Below are 21,161 nucleotides of genomic sequence, written 5' to 3'. Positions count from 1 at the left end.
AAAATAGAATTAACGGCATAATATAAATGCTGAGCTTAAAGATTCTTTGTATAGTTAAATTTATTTAATTTAATTGATTTTTATCTGTCAGCTAATACCCCACCATTTCCTTCTCTTCAATGTTACTGCTATCATTGCTGTGGTATAATGGCAAATCTCAATGTGAAAATAGAAACTTTGGTAAACAAATAGAGAGAGGAGCAACAAGGGTGAGAGATTGCATGCAGTGTGGACACTGCTGCTGTCTAGTGAAGCATGCAGACAGGGTCCATAAAGGTCATTGGAAAGAATCAGTCTCTTTTAGATATACAGACTCTGTATTTAAGAAGTAGGGTATCATCAAAAAACAAAGACAACTAATCTAGTTATTTAATGTAACAATATGAGTGAACTCATCTAACCATTGTTCATGACAGCCGAGATGAAAACCAAGTCAACCATCGCCTCTAAACCAATTATTAAAAAGAACTATCACTATCTACTAATTTTACAGCATCTTTTATTCAGTTCTTTATGTTACAACCAAGTCACACTTGTAATTATAACATGTATTTCTAATGGAAGCCTCAGGTGCTCCCCTTCTTTTGTGTGTTCTTAAAAAGGATGAAATTCTTCCCAAAATCAAATCCAAATACCACCCTAATTTAATGAATGTTTAAATATAGGTCCTAGTAATAACTACCAAATTTTCCTCATGAGTCAAAGGTTTGAATCAGATGCATGATCACATGCATTAATTCTTTTGGTTGCATGTCATGTGGAAATGCTGAAAAAATGTGCAATTTCCTTGCAAACACACACGCTTGTTCAAAGTACAGATTCCTATCTCATATCATCATCTCAGTTAATGGAAGGGGCTCCAGACCTGCAGGCTCAGTGTGGACACACGGCCTTCGACTCCAGACCGCCCACACTTTCCATTATACTTTAAAGCATATGTTTCATAAGGTTTTTTTTTAACACCCCCTTTTATATCCAACTTGAATGATTCCTGATTAAATATATTCAGGGGCAATTTCAGAGAAATTTAAGTTACAGTTCATTCTTTTGAAAAAGAAAGAAAATTTCCCTTTCAAAGAGGTCAGATAGGAAATGATATTCATTTTCTTTGCAAATTATGGAGAATTAAAAAGACATATATAGTATTAAACATAGCATATTCAAATATACATATAAGCCTAACTAACCTAAGCTAAGTGAAGATTTATAATATTATGACATACTACAGTTTCTTACTTTATATCCTCATAGCATACTAAATGATATTGTTTTAGAGCATATGAATTTCCTACCTGGGCCCAGCTTCCTTCCTCAGATTCTTTCTGTGTTAGCAGCAGGGAATGATTAATAAAGCAGATAAATATAAATTAATCTCAAATGAAGACAGTAAAAATTATTCTAGCGGAAGCAAAATTGTTTGTTATTGAAAATGTTATGACTTAACTGGATAAACACACTGATCCTTATTTAAACCCACAGTAATCAATTTAGCAGTTCAATAGCAACCACATAGTTTCTAGTTAATTCCAATTAAACATACACACATATGACATATGGACTTTTCATGATACATTTGATCTGGTCATCCCAAACTTTTTTTTATTCTTAGAAGTATGTTATTTTCCAAATGTCAATGTAAAAAAAAAAAGCTACAATAAAAATTCCTGATTATATACATATAAGTATACAACACATGTAAATGTATACATACACACATATACACACACACACATAATGAAATAAAAATCTAACAAAGTAAATTAATGAAGTACAAAAGGTAACTGTTTCCCTCTAACAAAGCTTTGTAGTAATCAAATAGATTTCAGCAATAGTCAACAACAAACAAAAGTAAACAAAAGTCCAACAAACTGAACTAGAAATATAGTTAGAAAATGACACTGACATTTTTATTCTTCATAAACTAGATAATCAATTTTTCACATATAGATACAACCAAAAGGACATTAAATCAAAAGCAGCTGCTAAGAATAAAATGTATGACATACTCAGCTTTGTTACTTTAAATGAAAAACAACTATATGTAATATTATATTTTTAAAAGCTGACAATTATAATCAAAGTCACTAAAAATTTCGTTAAGCCTGTGGTTCGAGTATCAAATGAACAGAATTTTCTGGAGGGGTGGAGTTTTAAGTTCTGTATTGGTAAAGTACAAGAAATTAAATGATTATATTAAAAATGAGTCTTCGGGGCACCTGGGTAGATCAGTCGGTTAAGCATCTGACTCTTGATTTTAGCTCAGGTCACTATCTCAGGATTGTGTGAGATTGAGGCCCACCCTGGGTGGTCAGCGGGGAGTCTGCTTGGGATTCTCTCTCCCTCTCCTCTTCTCTCTCCCTCTACCCCTCCCCTCTTTCCCTCTCTCAAATAAATAAATAAATATTTTTAAAAAAAGAATAAGAAAAAAAAAGGAGTGTTCAATCTGAACTTTTCTATTACATGTTTAATTGGGTTTGAGAACATGCATTGCCTGTGAATATGCCCAATACTAAGAGATATCGGTTACTAAAAATTCCCACTGTTGCAAAATGGATAAATAAGCATTATAAAATCCTTGATTATTGCCTGCGTATTATTAACTCTTCCGATATTAACCACATTATGACCATCTAGCCCTGCTTCATTTACAATGTCCAAGTGCAGTAAAATGAAACCTTAATGAAAAATGTTAGTTTTCATGCATTTAATTATGTAAACATACCTGTTACTCTGATCTGTCATACACACAATAGCTCTCTCATCCCAATAACAGCCAAAGAAATTTTCATGTTTAACAAAGCCGTAAGACTAACCGTTTTTGCTGGAGCGGCCAGATTTTCCATTTCTTCATGGGTCACCCAAACGTTGCCTGAAGGCTAGGGAGGAGGCCCGGCGGGGTAGCAGTGGGGTCCATGGCAGGGAAGCAGTGGTAAAGAAGAAAGGCAGCAGAACTGTAAGTTACCAGCCCCATGGCAACAGAACCATGCTCCTGCTTCTACAACATGCACAGGAGAGACAGTATTGCTGGTCTGCTCACAGCTTCCTTTTTCTTCTACTTAAAAAGATTAAATAGAAAGAGGGATGCTGTGAAGCTCCTGTGGGATAGATTTAAAATGATGCTCCTGTGATTATTAATCAGGAAAAAGGCCACACCAAGATTTGCATTTCAAAGGTAGGTAGCTAATGGATCCATTTTTTTTTTTTTTGTAATCATAAAGAACTGATTAAATTTGATCTGTAGAGGAATGTATTTACTTTTCTTCAGAAAACAAAGGCACAGGTACTTTGTTGTGCAACTATCAGTATGTCATTCACAAAGTTTTGCTTCTTCCTTGTCCTTGAAAAGAGAAAATTAGTGGTCAGTACAAAGCGGAAGAAAGCACTATCATCACCTGTCTGGAAACTAATATCAGATTTTCCCAAATGATTTCTTCCTTCTGTAATTCCTTAAGTATGTTGTTTTCCTATATTCTTGGAGAGGAAAAGGAAGTGAAAAGCTATTTTTAATTTAAAGACTATTTTTTCAACCTTACTAAATGCTGTCAGAAATTACAAAACCTAGGATTCCCAATTTCTCAGCAGTGCCCTATACCATTACAGAGAAGAACATGATGTAAAAGGAAATTTTCCTTTTTGCAGGCACTATTCTTTATAAAGTCTCATTTGCTTTCTAAATAAAATAACCCATGATATTTGCTCTATACTGAATAATGCACAATTTCTAAACCAAAGTCCAGTTAGTAACATACAGATATGACATATTGTTGATGGGAATGATTACAGGGAATCACTTCTCATTAAATTTCACCGTTTCACCGGGAAATCCTGATGAACATTGCAAGGTCGTCCAAGTACGTCCATCCTATAGTTACAAATGGAATTTATATCCTATGCATTGCTTACTACTTATTTTGGAAGGGGTCTAGAATCGGAAGTAGCAAAATTGATGCCCCAACATAAGCCTTCACTGTAACGCTCTCTGGCCTCTTCTATCAACACATAGTACTGTTTGAATTTTCCATTATAAATTATGTAATTTAGTATAATTTGAAAAATAACAACATATAAACTAAATTGATGAGTATAATTCAATGTAAGATAAATCTCATTTATAAGAGAATTATATATCTATATGAGTAATGCATAATATATAATAAGAACATATATATCTCTAGTTCAGTAACAAAGGGAAGTTATGCCCCAAATTGGACATAGAGCATACTTAAGAAAAATCCCAGAGGACAGCCATCATATTTGTAAAATTTATATGTGCAAAATTCTCATTTTCCTACCATTTTGAAATTTATGGTATATCTGAATTTTTCCCTATAAGATAAAACTATGTGCCCTAGAAACTATTTTGAATACTGGAGTCACCTATGTTATTAAGAGACCCTCCCCTCTACACCCAACTTTTAGAAATGGTGCTCAATATAAACAGACAGAGGCATATGGATGAATGAATCATTAAATTACAGAATAAGTTGTTTTTATTGATTTTGTAAAGAGGGTATTATACTAAAAAGAACTTAACACTCATGTGTCACATACCCTTTACACCCAGTGACCACAGTGCTCCAGCCGAACGGCTGTACTGTTTGTTCAAAGTGAGTTGCTGTGATGATTACCTGAAATTCACTTTAGCCAGTCTCATTTTATAATGATTTCTGTAGCTTCTATGTTAACTGTGAATCCAAATAATTAAGATCTCCCTCCTTCTATAGTAAACTTGACCAGTACTATCTCATACTGGAATTTGTACATGTATAATCCCCTCCAGAGTTTAACTTAAAGTCTATATTGGTCGGTCTATCATCAAATTCTGGAACGGGCACGATGTTGGAAGCCAGGGTTTTATCTGTAGCTTTATGTGCAAAATAACATATACCGAGGGCAATATTCTAAAGTATGGCTGGCAAACTTTCCCAAGTTGTGTGTTGCTCTCTTTTGGATCTGTGGTTTTACCTGTGAGGAGCACTGTCTGTTCCAGAATCTTGTAAAGTAACTCATAAAATAACTTTGGCACAACCCAATGGTTTAGACATTGTCAAGGTTTCAAACAAGTTGATTTTATAAGCAAGCCCATGCACTGTAAGTCAATTATTCAGATTTCTTTCTCCTCACCACCTGCTAAAGGTTTGGAACTTTCACCTGGGTAAGTCATAAAGGAGTGCTGTAGAGCACAAGCATTTCAGTGAAGAGAGTATCTCAAAGAATAGGTAGAGGGCCTTCGTGGCTATGCAAATGCAAGGTCAGCAACTGACAGTGCTCGCCTCCCTCAATTTTGTATTTGACCTCCCTTGATTGCCTCACCTTAGTCCCATCAGAGAAGAATATGTAGATAGTATTATCAAATGAGAACTAGGAGGAAAATTCCTAAAGGATGTTTGGATTAAAGCACTTACATAATTAAGTCATTCAGGAGAGAGTTACAGCATAAAATATTAAAATTAGTTTAACATATAACTCATGAAAATTAATTATGGGAAAATAATCACTTCTCTTGCTGGCAGAAATAGAAAATAAGTAAAGCAGCAAGATCTCAGGATAATCCTAAACCTTATCTACCTGGAAGTCATTTCTGTTACTTTCTAGATCATTTTGCAGTAGTATTCTACTTGGTAATTGAGTTGCAAAGTAAATAAACTTGACATTTACTTTTCACATTCGAATGGCCCAGATCCACTTTTTCTCCCCATCTGATTTTATGTTTCTCAATATAAGAAAAGAAATATTTCTATTATATGAAGATTAGCATTTGCACAACTGCACCTCACTTTATTATGAGGTTACTAATAATGAAAAGGGGAATGAAAGCAGACTGGAAGAATGCCGTAAAAAAGAAAACAGGTTGATGCAGGAAGCAGGAGGGTGTACTAAATCATAGCATATACTCTGGGGCAAACCACAAGGCGGTGTGACCTTAGGCAAGTCGCTTAACCTCTCTGTACTGCAGGTTTTTCCATCTATACAAGAGATTAAAAAAAAAAAAAGTACCTATCTCATAATGGTGTTGTTGTACGGTTTAAATGAGTGATAACACGTAAAGCAGTTTGAACAGCACCTGACACTTAGGTGTCCACTGATGTTGGATATCATCACAATTTCATTAGAAATTTACTACAATTTCTTTAGAAATTTTCTACAATTTCTTTAGAAATTTTATTAAGCAATCTCCACTCCAGTAAATCTTCGTTTCATAAACGCTCTTTGTTTCCCATGTATATTGTGCTGACTGATGTCTATTTTATGCCTTATATTTCTGCTGGAATTTGCTGAATTCTGTGTTCCCAAACCTATTTTTTTCTACTGCACTGTTTTTTTAATTAGGCAGTTTAAATAAATATAACATAAAGTAAAAATAAAAGTTTCATTCATATTAACTCTGAGTTGAATAATTTGGAAAGACAGATATTGGCAAATCTTATAGCACGTTATCAGTGAGATACAACTTCATCAAAGTCTGGGGAAAAGATTGTAAATGTCCAGGAGGATCCTGCACTCAAATAGCTTGTTCAGTATCTTGAAATTATCACTTTAAAAGAAAATTCAAACTAGAAAAATTGAAGATGTTTTATGGATGAAGTTCTAAGAGATAATGTAGAACTTCAGGCATTGGAATTGTATGCAAAGAAAAGTCCTAAGTGTTTCATTTAAATTTGCAAGTGCCTGAACATTTACATATTTTTATTGAAGATAAAATTTTTAAAGCATGTACTTATTCTCTGTGACATCCCTCTTTAACCAAATATTTCAATGAACTGGTATTTCTATCCCTATTCTATTAGGTAAGAGACTTTCCACAACAGCAGCAGCTAAGGAAGATCAACCAGAAAGCTGGAAAATTATGGCTGACCCAAGAAAGTAATAAATGTAAATATTAGATTTTCTTTTGGGTGGTTTGGCCCATTTCATGCAGACAGGAAAGGAGGCAGAATCAGATAGAAGTTCCATTCAGTTAAAAAAAAAAAAAAGTCAGTGTAAATGACTTTGTCTTCTTCTCTTGAAAATTTGAGGAAATAAGCAAGATACACCTGACTGAGGAACCTGAACTCAAACCTGAACACAAAGAAACACATGTATGGTCTGAAATAATTACACTGTTCTGGGAGAAACGATAACATCCCCAAATTGGGCTCTGCGTCCAGCATGGAGCCTGCTTAAGATTTTCTTTCTCCCTCTCCTTCTACCCCTAACCCCTTCTAAAAAGAAAAATAAAATAAATAAATAAAATAAAATGTGAATCCTAATATATAATCTTAGGTGATGACTTTAAGATGTTTTTGTCTTCACTTTATGTAGTGGATTCATTACTAGAAATTTATAAGCAAAGCAAATCATATTTAAAATGTATTAGATATGAGTAAATATTTCCATCATGGAGTAAAAGGAAGAAAAAGTATTCAGTAGATCATTTTTAAAACAAATAGATACAACTTATTTTTTATGTAACTTGTATCAATATTTGGCAAAGGGTATATATCCTCTCTGAATAAAGATTTTTACACATTAGTAAAAAGAGGGATATTCCTGTATCCTTTAGAAAAATGGAAAAAATTACCAATAGGTAATTCATTTCAATACTAAATCAATATGCATATGAAAAAGTGTTAACTTATATATAAAAGAGCTTTTGACCTAAACAAATCTTAAAAATAAAAGATATAGTTTGTGTGTAAAAAAAATAAATAAAAATAAAAAAATAAAAATATAAATTTAAGCAAGGTAACAATATTAACAAAATGATGAGGAAAGGTTACACAATACAGTCTGGCCATTAAGATTCAAAGTAATAAGCCTATAAATGCCCTATACATAAATGTTGCTATGGAAACAGTTTATGCAACAGTATAACTATGTGTGTATCCACTATGGTATTGTGAATACAATGAAAATTGTTAAATAAGCAAAATGTCTGATATTAGGGATTTGGTTAAATACATTATGGTATTTTCATGAAGGAATTATGCAGCAAGTAAACATGATACTATAACTGTATATTAATAATATGAGGAAAATATTCATGCTATAATAAGTTTAAAAAAATATATAAATAATAAATGATGCAAAATAATTTATCTTTATAAAAAGATAAAGGAAACAGACTGAAAAGGTGTCTTATTCAAAAGTTAATATTAAACAAAATTAATAATTTTTAATAATTAATAATAGATTAACTTTGAACTGTTAATTCTTTTTTCAGATTACCTTTGAACTGTTAATTCCTTTTTTATTCATTGATTTATTTCTTTTTCTTCTTTTATTAATTATTTTTATTAAACATATACTGTATTATTTGCCCCAGGGGTACAGGTCTGTGAATCGTTAGGCTTACACACTTCACAGCACTCATCATATCACGAACCCTTCCCAATGTCCATAACCCAACCACCCTCTCCACCACCACCCCCAGCAACCCTCAGTCCGTTTTGTGAGATTATGAGTGTCTTATGGTTTGTCTCCCTCCCTATCCCATCTTGTTTCTGTTAATTCTTTTTTGAAGCCTTATTCAACCAGAAATGGTTTCCCCTTCTTTGGAACTTCACAACTCTTTGCTTCTGCCTAACATTAAGAGATTAAACTATCTCATTTCCTAGTATTGAGCAAGTCTTACTTTCCTTACATAGTTGTCATCTCTGAAGTCAAGGCCATACAGATTTCATAGCTTCTGTATGGCTGATAGAGTGACTTGTACAATCACCATTCTTAAGATGAATGTTTACTGATTATTCTCTACAATTTGCCTGGCAGTGAATTAAGGCCTGGGAACCATGGAAAACTGATAATATTCTTGGTTGGCTAGAGTGGAAGATAAATTAAGAAATTTTTAATTAGTTTTTATAAGTATATGGAGTGGTAATGAGGAAGGGAAGTAAACCAGACTTTTGGTGCACAGTGAAAGCTTTTTCAAGGGAAAACATTCAAGAATCATTCAATGAAGGATGAGTTGGGGAAGGATGGCGATCCTGGAGTGGGAAGAATGTTCCAGGCAGAGAGAAGAGCAATTGCCAAAGCTTATAATCACCCACGAGCATGAAAGTTTAGCAAGCTGAAAATAGTTCTGTGTCACTAGAATCCTGACCTGGAGAGTTAATAAAGCCTTTCAGGTGAACTGAGGTGGATCACTAGACCATGAAGAGTCTTGTAAGTTCTCTTCACATTTGACTGTTCTTTAAACTGAATATGCTCTTAATTTTAATAGTTTGTGATTTAAATTTTTTAAGTTCACTTAGACATTTTTAGAAAAATAGTGCTTAATTATTCTATTTTCCATTAAGAAATGGATTTTCATCCTACATAAAAATCATAAAATATATTCTACTTTTCCTCTCGAAACTGGGACTTCCAATGCTTCGATTTTGCATTTTCAATAACTGTGTATGCATTTGCTCTTAGGAAAAGAGTGTTCATACAAGCCAACTGTGATGCTTCTCTCTCACTTGGAAACTAAATTCTATCAGATCTGAATTTGGTTTACAACATCTATTTTAATGGCCTATTCAGCTTTTATGTCAAACATATTCTGTATTATTGTTAGCTTAAGTAAACGTCAGCTATAGTATGCAACATTATAGACATTGAAAAATAATGCTATACATAAGGTTTGTTAAATTATATCTTTTTTATACACCTTACTTAGAAGTTAAAATGGAATTACACAAGAAAGATAAAACCTTTTTAAATTTGACCTGGTATTTCTGGCATTAGAATCTGGTATACTGGGAAGGAATGTAAAGATAGATACAATTAACATGAAGCCAATTCTTTCAGACTGTTGAAGGTCATGGAGAAAAAGCTATACTCAAGTTTAGTTTTATGTCTGAAAACTGCAACAAAGTAATACCACTTTTCTATCTTTTATGCACATCTCAGATTTACCTCATTCTTCCATAGTTTGTTGTTCTGCAATAAGACATGGGGCCAGAGAAATTTAGTTAACATCAGAAATCATATGCTTTACCAGCAAAAGGTATTATATAATTCAGCAATGGACTAAAGAAAGAATGAATATTATTTGGAGTTGTTCTGAGTACATGAATTTGTCATCTGGCATGCATTTTCTTTTAGACATTTTGTTCTTTTCTAGCGTTAGGGTAGGGACAAGATTATGAGAAGAATAGGGATTTATACAGGAGAAGCAAAGAGAATTTGAAGGAAGGTCTTCCACTTGGTATTTATAAAATACCAAATATCTGCATAGTTGCATAATTATGAAAACTGTGTAAGAAGTGAGTTCGGCATTGCATCTTCAGAAAGCACTAATGCCAACATCTCATCTCCTGGTTTTTTTTTTTATTTTTTTTAGTTTTGTTTTAAAGGGAACATCTTAAAAAAGAGTAAACTTGGGATCCTGTTGCCTGGGAGAAAAACCTAGACTTCAGTTAGAAACTAGCTCAAACATCTATCTTGGTCGCAGCCTTCAAGTCTGATCAGAATCACAGCTCCTCACTTGAAAACCTATTAAAAGTAGCAGCAAGGTTAATGAAGAGTAAGCTAACTCTCTCCAGAATAATTCATGCTGACATTGAAATGTGTGCAGCCACAGTTTGGCTCTGTGGACTTACAATGGCTGCTTTTTGCCCAGCGTTGGGAGAGGGAGGGGGCAGAAACTGACTCACAGTTCGGGATGTCGGAGGAGCTGAAGGACTTGTTAGGGAAACCATCTCTTGGATTGCTAGTCGCAGCTTTAAGCGATGCAGGGGATTGCTGATTCCGATTTCTCTCTGGATCTCAGTGTCTGATAAAGCAGACATGATGGCACCACTTTTCACGTTGGCTCGGCAGGCTGCTACGTACCAAGCAGGCATTCCCAACCAGAGCTGTTGGATAGGGAAATAAATACACACACAGATTATACTAACAGTTAATAGTATCTCTTATGTGCTAGGCACTATTCTAAGTACCTTACACATATGAACTCTTTTACTGCCCAAACCCCAAAAGATAGATGCTATTATTATTTTCCCCAGATGACATAAAGGCATAAAGGCATTAAGCATAAAGGCATAAAGGCATTAAGCAATTTATTACAAAATATCAGCTAGGCAGGGTTGGAAATAAAGATTTGAAATTGAATCTCTACGGTGTGCAATCTAACAACTAATTTATATTATTAGGTTGAACATAATAGCTGCACATCACCAAATCCATCCCTGCCCCCTTGGATTTAAGGACAAGAACAGCCACAAGCTGCATTTGGTAAAGGCTCTATTGACTTTGTTTAATGCATGAATTCAATTTATCAATCTCCTTTGGAATTCTGAGGGCAAAGGAGTTCTGTCGCAGAAAGAGACAGCTTTACCACTTCCAGTCATGTGATTTTGATGCAAGCGTGTATTGTAGTTAAGCCCCATTTCTCACATACCTACCTAGAGCATGCGATAGTTGTGTGAATTTAAGTTGATGTTCTGCATGAACAAAGTTTTGGAGGATAAAATGATGTGCTAAAGGAGGAGATTAAAGTTATAAGCATCTGGAAAACTTTAGATAAAGAAAGTAAGAAAATGAATAATGCATTAGAAATTAGGGATTCCAATTTTTCAACTTTGCTATGATGCTCTTGAAAGACAATGGAATTGGTACACAGTGTCTGCACGCATCTTAAGTGCTGAGTGAACGCCAACTCACATGGGTCGTGGTGTAGCATTTGAATTACACACATTTGAAAAAGGAATACTCTCTCCGATTTCCCTTCCTCCCATCATTAGCTGTGAATAAGAAGCAGGGCACATGCAAGTGAGCAGTTTAAATCTTGGTCTTTAAACATCCAAAACAGTGATTTTTTTTGCACTATTTTATTTGTTGATATGAACAGTCTTAGCAAATGGAGAGAAAACATGAGTGAGAATAGTGAGAGTAAGAGAAAGAAGAAAAGCTATAAATCAGCAAAAATCAATGCCTAAGTCTCTGGACTAGAAGGCTAGGCTCTAATTCCTTCAGTGGCACTGGTGAACTTCTCTAAACCTTGGCCTTATGTTCTTCATTTGTAAAACAGAGAAGAGATTCAGCTCTATTACTTCTCTCTGTGGTAAGGTAGCTTCTAAAATGAGTCCCAGGGAGTTCCTCCTGATATTTCTGCTTTTGTGTAATCCTCTGCCTTTGAGTTTGGACTGAAATCAGTATCTTATTTCTAATAAAGAGGCTACTGTGAAAGTGATAGGATGCCACTTTCCAGATTAGATTACAAAAAGAGGGTATCTTCATTCTCGCCTCATTCTCTCCCTCCCTCCTCTCAGCGCTCTCTAGCTCTGGAAGAATTCAGCTGCCATGTTGTGTGCAGCCCACAGGGTGGCAGGGAGATGATGTTTCCGGCCAGTCACTGGCAAGGAACTGAATTACAACTGTGAAAACCAGAGTCAACTTGGAAGTGGATTCTCTCCACATCAAGCCTTGAGATGCCTGCCAATCTGGCTGACCCCTTGGTTGCAGCCTCGTGAGAGGCTTGATTAAAAACCCAAGCTAAGTTATGTCTAGATTCCTGATCCACAGAAGCCATGAAGAAAATAAATGTTACATTTGGGGATATTTTGTTACATGGTAATAAATAACTAACCTAGATATCCTGTTTAAAAAAATTCTGTCGTATGAGGACACTACTTGTCTCTATAGGGAAGACAAACAAACCAAAAGCCAAATCTTTGAGTCAGTGTGGCCTGGACTGTGACTTAAGATAAAAGACAAGACAGAGGGGAACCTAAATATAGCACATGACTGAAAAGGTCATACTATCTTCTAACAGGTGAGGTACAAGGTTTTGACCTCACCTTGACAGACACCATTAGATATGATGGAAGATGGGAGGTGACTTCTTAGTTTATAGACTCAAGTTGTTCAAAATAAGTAAACATCTAAATATGCCTTCACTGAACCCTAATGATTTTTCACCCCTCCCCTTTTTAAAGATATTTAGATTTCTATACTGAATAATATTACCCAAAGGATTGCCCATCCATTGTTTTCAGTATCATCCCTAATTAGACTTTCAAAAAGTTTCTGGTGTGGATAAATGGTGTGTGAAGCATCAGACTTAAGTTTGCACATCATTCCTACCAGGCTGTGCACGCGTGGAGGCGGTAAAGGAGGTGAAACTTAAGGGCTCTCTTTCATTGGATCACCCCGCTCATTCATCTTATTTATTCCATTTTGTAATTTGAGTCACTTTAAGAAGCACATTACGAGCAATTTCTGTGTGCTCAGGATAGGTTTAATTAGCACAAAACCTCACCGCCTGTCATTTCCTAGCTCCTTAATGTCGGTAAGGCTTTTTTCATTTTTATCGAAGGGTTTGTTCATCACTTGCCAATGTAGCAGCTAACCCTCTGTCAAACTGCAGCTCATTTTAATAGAGTGACACTGAACAAAAAAACTGCTATCAATTTTGAAGTGTGCTTTCTTAAGCATGTTGATTTATAATTGATTTTTAAAGTATCATAATTTTAAAAGCACATTTGGAAGCAGCAGCTCTGAAAAATCCCGTGACACAAGAGAATAAAATAAAGCAAGACGCAGGCTTCTTTCACTCAGTCCGAAAAAAAAAATGCAAAGTATGTCTTTATCTATATGAGACTAGTTTTTAAACTAAACTGGGTTTTAATTTTTCCTCATTGATTAATTTGTTAGCTTTGGATATGATAGGATAATGAAAGTCAGGGATTTTATCATCTCCAACCACTTAAAACAATGGGTTCCTAGAGCCTCTGCCAGGCAAGAAAAGCCTATTTTCTTCTTTGCCCTGATACTGGCATCTCCCGGCACCTGTCAGCAGCCCACACTGGAGAACTGAATGGAACAGGCTGTGAACACTACTACTGTGTGGTATGAAGGGGTCTTTTGTGGTCAAGTGTGTGTTTCCTTCACTGTCCCAGGCTGCTTCTGCTGCCCCCCCCCCACTCTGCTCAGGTGTTGTTTTTATTTTTCCCAGCCCCAGTGTTTTGTAGAAAGTGCTGAATGTAGATCTTGTTTTATTGTAACACTCACTTTAGACCCAGAGGGGAACAAGGGGACACATTATTCTCTTGCTTTATTCCAAACAGCTAAACCTAGCTGGCCTCTAGGCTTTAGAGAATTAGGTTCTGGAATTAATTTACAAACAAAGGAATGGTTGGTTCTCCACACAATCAGGTGACAGTGATCTCGGGTAACACAGAAGTGTTGAATACAGAGATGACTCTTCTCTGTAACCTGCGGATGAGGAAGAACTCTGGACTGATGGATGGGGACAGATGTTTTCTTGTAACAACAGATACGTGGCTTAATAGCTGTCTTCTCTTTCTCTGGACATGAAGATGGTGAGATTTAGAGAAACTTCTTTTTATCACACTAGGTGCTTCCTTCTGCCCCAATCACAGGAATGTATCAGAGTTAAGATCAAAACAATGCCCACAACCTCCTGGATAAAGCAAATATCTTTTTATAAGCTACTCCAGGCTACTGGAAAGCTGTGACTTCTGGAACCCATCCTTACCTGTATCTAGAAAAAGTATCAAATGAAAAGACGAATTTAAGAGCTTTCTGGTTTCATTCTCTTACCTCGAGCCATGCAACCACTGTGGGCCCATCCCACTGAGCAAAAGGTAATCCCTTCCTCCGAGCTTCTTCCAGAAGTTCATGCCTGAAGTACACAGCAAAGATTATTAATTAGGTAGCATGGAAAAAGACAGTAGCAATTATTTTTAATGACAATATTTTTTAAAAACCAATAGTCTTTTACACACTTTTTCTGAGATAATACAGAATAACAGAATTCCTTCCTTTTAGTAATACACGGATATCATCAAATGATATTATGAGTGAAACACTGACATCTAAAAATAATTTCTTCCAACGTTTATTCCCAATATTCAAACATTAAATTGTTAATGGACTGAGAAGCTGAATTATTTTATCAGCAAATAGCTTATCTCTTTAACAAGAAAATGGCGCATATATGTATATTCAAGCATACATCATGGGATCTAAATGAGGCTTCTTCCACCTGCCCTGCTCACTTCTCCTTACAATTTCAATGATAGAGAAAATGTCTGTATAGAGGGAGTAGGTAAATTTGGTTGTTTAGTCCCATTCAAGACATGTGCTTCATTTTAGTATGCTCTTCAGGTCCAGGTAGCTATATTCAGAGTTTTTTGTTTGTTTGTTTGTTTGTTTAATCTAGACTATGAAATTACCTCTCATTTAAAGAGAACTCAGAGGGAAATTAACTTCTATCACAAGAAAGCAATGTAAGGTGTGAAATTCAATACTACATTCCTTTTCATTTATAATCACTCCTGTTTTTAATGAAAGTGAAACACCCCAATGACAACAAATGGTTGTTTCTGATAGCAAAATGTTGTAAAGAGCCTTGACAAATGCATTATTAATCATTGTCTCTACTACTTGAGCCTTATAACTGACATCCATTTACAAAACCAATTTGAGTCGTTCATTGTTGAAATAGCAAATATGTGCTGAAACTCAAATTGATATTTACCTGACCAGGACTATATTGGAAAATATATTCTCTGTTCCTTAGGATGCTTTGATCTTACACACAAATAATAAAAATGGAGTGTATAATTTTCTCTTTTGAATGTGTGTCTTTCATGCTTAGAAATCCATCAATAATATCATATGTGAACTCCAAAATGAAGCATTTATTTATTTCCTACCATCAAACAAACAATTGCTTATTATAATATATGAAGATACAGTTGATCCTTGGACAACATGGGGCTAGGGGGACCAACCCCCTGCACAGTAAAAAATCTGCATTGCACTTCTGACTCTCCAAAAAGTTAACTACTAATAGCCTACTGTTGACTGGATGCCTTACGGATAACATAAAACAGTCGAATAACACATATTATGTATATTATATATATTTTATACTGTATTCTTATGGTAAACAGAAAAATGTTATTAAGAAAATCATAAGGAAGAGAAAATACATTATAATTCTGCAGTGTATTTATCAATGAAAATTCTCAGATAAGTGGGCCTGAGCAGTTCAAACCCGTGGTGTTCAAGGTCAACTGTACGTAACTGAAAATGCTTTTCAGTGAGAACTCTCCCTATTTGCAGCAGAAGAAACAAAGAGACAAAACAAAAACTGAAGTTATAGCATCTGAAGAGACGTATAAATCAACTGCTGTTTCATTTGAGGGAATAGCAAGGAAAACATGGGTAAGTTCTACGTGTAAGTCATTCAGCACCTATGACAGGGAAGAGTGACCAGTGCCCTGAATCCAAGGTGAACACTGGAGGGGCTTCCTCACCTGGACTGCTGTACCATCCCCCATTCCTTCGGGCTTCCCAACATTCCTTCACTGAAAAACAGACTCAACTAGCCCAGTCTCACTCTTCCTGGTATTGAGAGAAAGGGGCTGAAGGGTGACACCAACCAACCAACCATCATGGTACTCATGGTAAGCACCTGCTGTGAGCACAGACCTGTGCTGAATGTGAGAGAAACAGGCATGGCCCTGGTTTTTCACAAGATCCCTGGTTAGATAGAAAAAGCAAACCCATGAACTGTCCAAAACCACAACATGGTACACAAATGTATGGTAAGACTTGGTGATGCACGTTCTGAGTGGGAGGATTTTGGAAAATGGGTCACTGGCAATGGAAACAGTTGGTGAAGGCATCATGGCAACCACGGTGGCTGTGAAGGGCATGTGGAAAGGCATTCGAAGCAGGATAAGCAGTAAGGGCAGAAGGTCAGAGGAAGGACTCAGCATGGAACGTGTGTAATCCAATGGAAAGCAGGCCTCCATGGAGCTGACGAGCCTTATTCAGAGTTGTAGATTATACCCAAGGGGGCAAGAAACACTTCCTGTGATGTCGCAGCTGAGTGGCAGGAAAGGGGAAGAAACAAACATACATTTACAGCTGTTTTTTGCTCCATTTAGTAAAAAGGCAAGTGAATATGCCCTTGGCACCTAGGAAGCAAATGACATTGTCATAGGTGAACTTCAGGAGTTGTACCGAAGCCATTTTTAATAGCTAGACTTTAACTGTGAAACTTCTGACTAGTTCTCTAAAAATATTACACCACATGAGCCAGAGAGAACCTGTTCAAACTTGAGTCAGCTACTGTAACTTCTCTGCTCACAATCCCTCAATCACTCCCTGTCTGGCTGAGAATAAAAGGCAAAGCAACAATTAGGATCCACTTTCCTACCCTCCTCGGCTGATTCAGCTGCTGCCCCACACAGCGACACTGCCTCCTCCCTGTTCCCTGGAAAACAGCTCAGGCCTCTTTCAGCCTCAAGACCCTTGTGCTACTATTCTCTCTGTACAGGATGCCTGTGCCTTCTATCTCCACATGGCTCACTCCCTCTCCTACGTTTAATATTTACTCAAATGTCACCTTCTCTGAGTGTCTCCCCCACTTCTCTCCTTCCACCCCCACCATACATTCCTCATCCCTGTTCCTTGACTTATTTCTCTCCATGGCACTTATCTTCGAACACAGAGTATCATTTACACCTCAATCTATTATATCCCAATCAAATATAAGCTCAAGGAGGACCGATGTATTCACATATTCTGTTTAGAGATAATTAGAAGCATCTAGAACAAGGTCAGGCACAGACAAGGTGCTCAATAAATAGCTGTGAATGTTGAACTTGTCTGCCAGTGTTAGCAGTTAGGTGTTCCTTGGTAGAGTAAATTGAGTGCCATAACGTATATGTATTTTTTGTAGTCCAAATACCTTTTTCTACTTGGGCTTACAATGCCATTCAAAGTTTCGTTTAAAAAAAAAAAAAATCCTTAAATTCTGTTTCCTCTTGAGCCAGTTTGTCAGAGTAACTCCCATTCTAGCTGATCCTGAGTCTGATCTGGCTGGGGATCCCTGACAGCAGGCTGGTTAAGACGCAGTTCCAATGTGCTCAGATAGTTCTATTTTCTGTCATCATGGAAATTTCATCACACGATTGTTTGTGAAATCCTTGGGCAATCTGGCCCTTTAAAGAGGTTTTTGTTTTGTTTTGTTTTTGCTTTGTTTGTTTTGCTAAAATCACAAGCTCTTGTAATCATAATAACTTTAGTAAAAATATGCTAAGATAATAAGAAAAGGGAGCTCTAGGCCACTGGATTCTGTCCTTTGGTCCCCAGCTGGCAGGGCTGGAGCCCATGTAAAGGCCCTTGAGTTGAAAACAGCTGCCAGATTCTGGGTGGCAGGCTGGGTTTTGTAGCAGAATTGAGGGCTACATGACTTTAACTTCAGATGCGCTTTCTCTTAATCTGAGGGCAGAATCAACTGTGTAAAGGAATGCACTGAAATTCTCAAAGCAGTATTACATTTAATTCTTCTCAATCTTAAGAAACACTGCACCATGCAGAATTCATAAGAGACATATATCTGGATGTGTATGCATGAGAAAGAAGTAATGTTAAAAAAAATACAGGCAAACTATAATAATCGGAAATCACAGAGTTTGATACATGATGATTTTCTAACAGACTATCAAGGGTAAACATTAATTGTAGGGGGGGCATGCTTCTGCTCATGAGATATTTTGGGCCCACAGACAGAGATACAGTAACGTTAACTTAAGAAATACTAAATAAAAAACTGATTTGCCACGAACAGGCATTTTGAATATACTGGTGTTCTCTGCTGGACCAGTCCATGTGTGGAAAGATATGCATATTTTCTGTACTCCAGATTCAGCCTTTTCAAAGGTCAAGGGCAGTTCTTCCAGAGCAAGGCTATGATCCTAGTATACGTGTGACTCTGGAAATTACTGCAGACCTGAAGAAATATTTTCGTTTTTCTTTCTCTTTTTTTCTTCCTCCAGACAATGTAATATTCAACCATCTTTCCCTAAAGGATAATTTATATATCACTATTGTTATCGGTATGCATTTTTGTTTTAAGATGTAGACTAGCTTTTAGAGGATACCAATAACATTTCCTTTTAGAAAATCTATCTGGCTCAGGGCTGTCATCACCTGTGTAAAAACTCAAAGTAATGCACTAATTGTACTGAATAAGAAAAACTTTTGAATTGTTGAGTATTTTTAAGAAACACAGTCTCATCTAAATAAAGAACGCCATTAGATTCCCCCAAAGGTGTCAGACTCTCTTGAAATAAGTGTCAATGAGTTACTGTGACTGGAAAGTGACACCTTAGGAGGCCAACAGGTAAGAAACACTTGGGTGTGCGAGTCATTTGCATGCCCATATATCACTCTACGGAGGGGAGCCCGTGCATGCTAGGCCTGATCTGAGGACAGGACCAAGATGTGGATACCCTAGGCATAACCAGCCCCAAGGATTTCTGGATAAACGAATGAGTGTCTAACAAACATACATGAATCAAGGGCATTTGCTGGGTTTGTAATTTCTAACTCCTAATCCACATGAATTTAAGCAAGTATAACTTTGCCTCAGTGACTCAATCCAAACAGAAATGTCTGGCTTCTCCTTTTTTGGTTTTACGTCTCTCTTCAGTTATTGCAGTTTTGACCTAATTGGAGGCGAATGTTTACGTATTTGCAAGCTGTGTTTTTATCACACTCAACAATGTCCTCATGCCTCCCTGCCTTGTCTCCCCACTCACTTTGTCTTGATTTTCAAGACATACAGAAATACTTCTCTGAAGCCACCCTTTCCTCGCCCCTGAGTCAATATTTACTACTTTTTATAAGTGTCCTAGAATACTAAGCATTCCTACCCAGAGTATCTTTAACATTTTACCGACTCAGAGATTAAGTCGGTTTTATTCTTTGCTGAACACAAAATCTGGCACGTAGTAGGTCTATAAAAAAATCAGGTGACTGACTACCTAACAAATTTGATTAATCCTGGAGCCTGCAAAGTTCCTGTCCTCACACCCTCATAATAGGGGAACACAACTCACAACTTGTATATCAACAAGTTCAAGAAAGTGTTAAACTCTGAGAAATAAAGTTCATTAATTACTCGAAAAAGTCACAGACCACGGCCAGTTAAGTCTCCTTTCTTATATTCTTCCCAGCGTGGATGGTTCATCACTGTCAGTGAAGAGAAACCTTATTCTCAGACCACTTAGCCTACGATGCTAATTTTAGGATTGCCAATTTGTGATATGACTGTGTGAAGAGCACACAGTACCCTTTCCTCTGTCACTCAGGATAGCCGTGCCAGTCACCTTCCATTTAATGCCTGCCCATTTCCCCTTCATGTTTTCTATTTCATCTTTCTTTACTTTCTATTCTCGTTGCCACCTTTTTTTTACCCCCAACCCTTTAATGGGCCCTATCTCGAGTTTTCTAACCCTTCTAATACAGTGGCATTAAAAAACAACAACAACAACAAAAACAAAAACACAAAAAAAAAACCCCGCTGTGCTAGCAGAAGAGGTAAGAGAGTGGCCTCTAAATCTGATTGCTTCGGCTTGATTCTTGGTGCGACCTCTTCTTAGCTGTGCATCCACAGACAAGTCACTTTACTTCTCTGTGCCTCAGTTTCCTCATCTGCAAAATAAAGCTGATAACAGTACCTACCTCAGGGGGTTGCAGTGAAAGTGACCTGAGAAAATACATGTAACGTGATTACAGCAGGGCCTCACACAAAGGACGGCTAATGAATGTGAGCTGTTACTTTTGTCATAGCACTGTCCTCTGAACCCTCCAATGGTTCCTTAAATGTCTAAAGTATAATCCTCAACCTGAACTACAAATACTAAATAGGTTTAGTCTTGATTTCCCTTTCTAATCATCTTCACTTACTTCTAACCAGAACTGCGAACTTACTTTTGCAAATAATTTGTGCATTACAATTCTATCATTATGAGTACCATTTTCCAGAGCTGAGTTCTTTCCTTTCAACCATCAGAATCTTACTGTTTGCCTAAATCATGACCCTTCCTTTCATTTTTGTGATAATTCCATTCCAAAAGGACTCTTTATCCTTCAGAATCTGGAAATTTACAGTGCAAAAATCAGTCCTAGAGATTGTTGAGTAGTACCACACGCATCCCATCTCCCACCCAAGACTCTACAGTCCTAGAGATGAGAGTTTGCTCTTCCAGTGCCTCTTGTTTTTCTTCCCATGCTCTAGCCAAGACGATCTTTTGAATGGTTGTTATATTGTAATCCACAAAACTCTCAATGTTGACAACCACCTGGGATCTTTGATGACAGTATGAATTATAATTATTAAAAATGAATAAGAACTTTGTTTAGCAGTT

At 36.5% G+C, this 21,161-nt stretch overlaps 1 protein-coding gene across 20 annotated transcripts in view; it reads right to left on the bottom strand.

The window, feature by feature from the left end:
• Positions 1–21,161, bottom strand: part of PPFIA2 (PTPRF interacting protein alpha 2) — a 483,812-nt gene that overhangs the window by 19,909 nt on the left and 442,742 nt on the right. For all 20 annotated transcript variants that reach the window (XM_032854666.1, XM_032854670.1, XM_032854668.1 and 17 more), the window contains 4 exons: positions 14,530–14,611; positions 10,620–10,820; positions 2,814–2,876; positions 1,293–1,322 (listed from right to left, as the gene is read on the bottom strand). In XM_032854666.1, coding sequence (XP_032710557.1) covers positions 1,293–1,322; positions 2,814–2,876; positions 10,620–10,820; positions 14,530–14,611 — 376 coding nt within the window. The remainder of the gene's footprint in view (positions 1–1,292; positions 1,323–2,813; positions 2,877–10,619; positions 10,821–14,529; positions 14,612–21,161) is intronic.

Source organism: Lontra canadensis, unplaced genomic scaffold, assembly GCF_010015895.1.
Source record: "Lontra canadensis isolate GAN:19392208 unplaced genomic scaffold, GSC_riverotter_1.0 scaffold9, whole genome shotgun sequence".
NCBI lineage: Eukaryota > Metazoa > Chordata > Mammalia > Carnivora > Mustelidae > Lontra > Lontra canadensis.
Note: the sequence above shows the minus strand (reverse complement) of the source record. Positions and strands in the feature narration are given on the sequence as shown.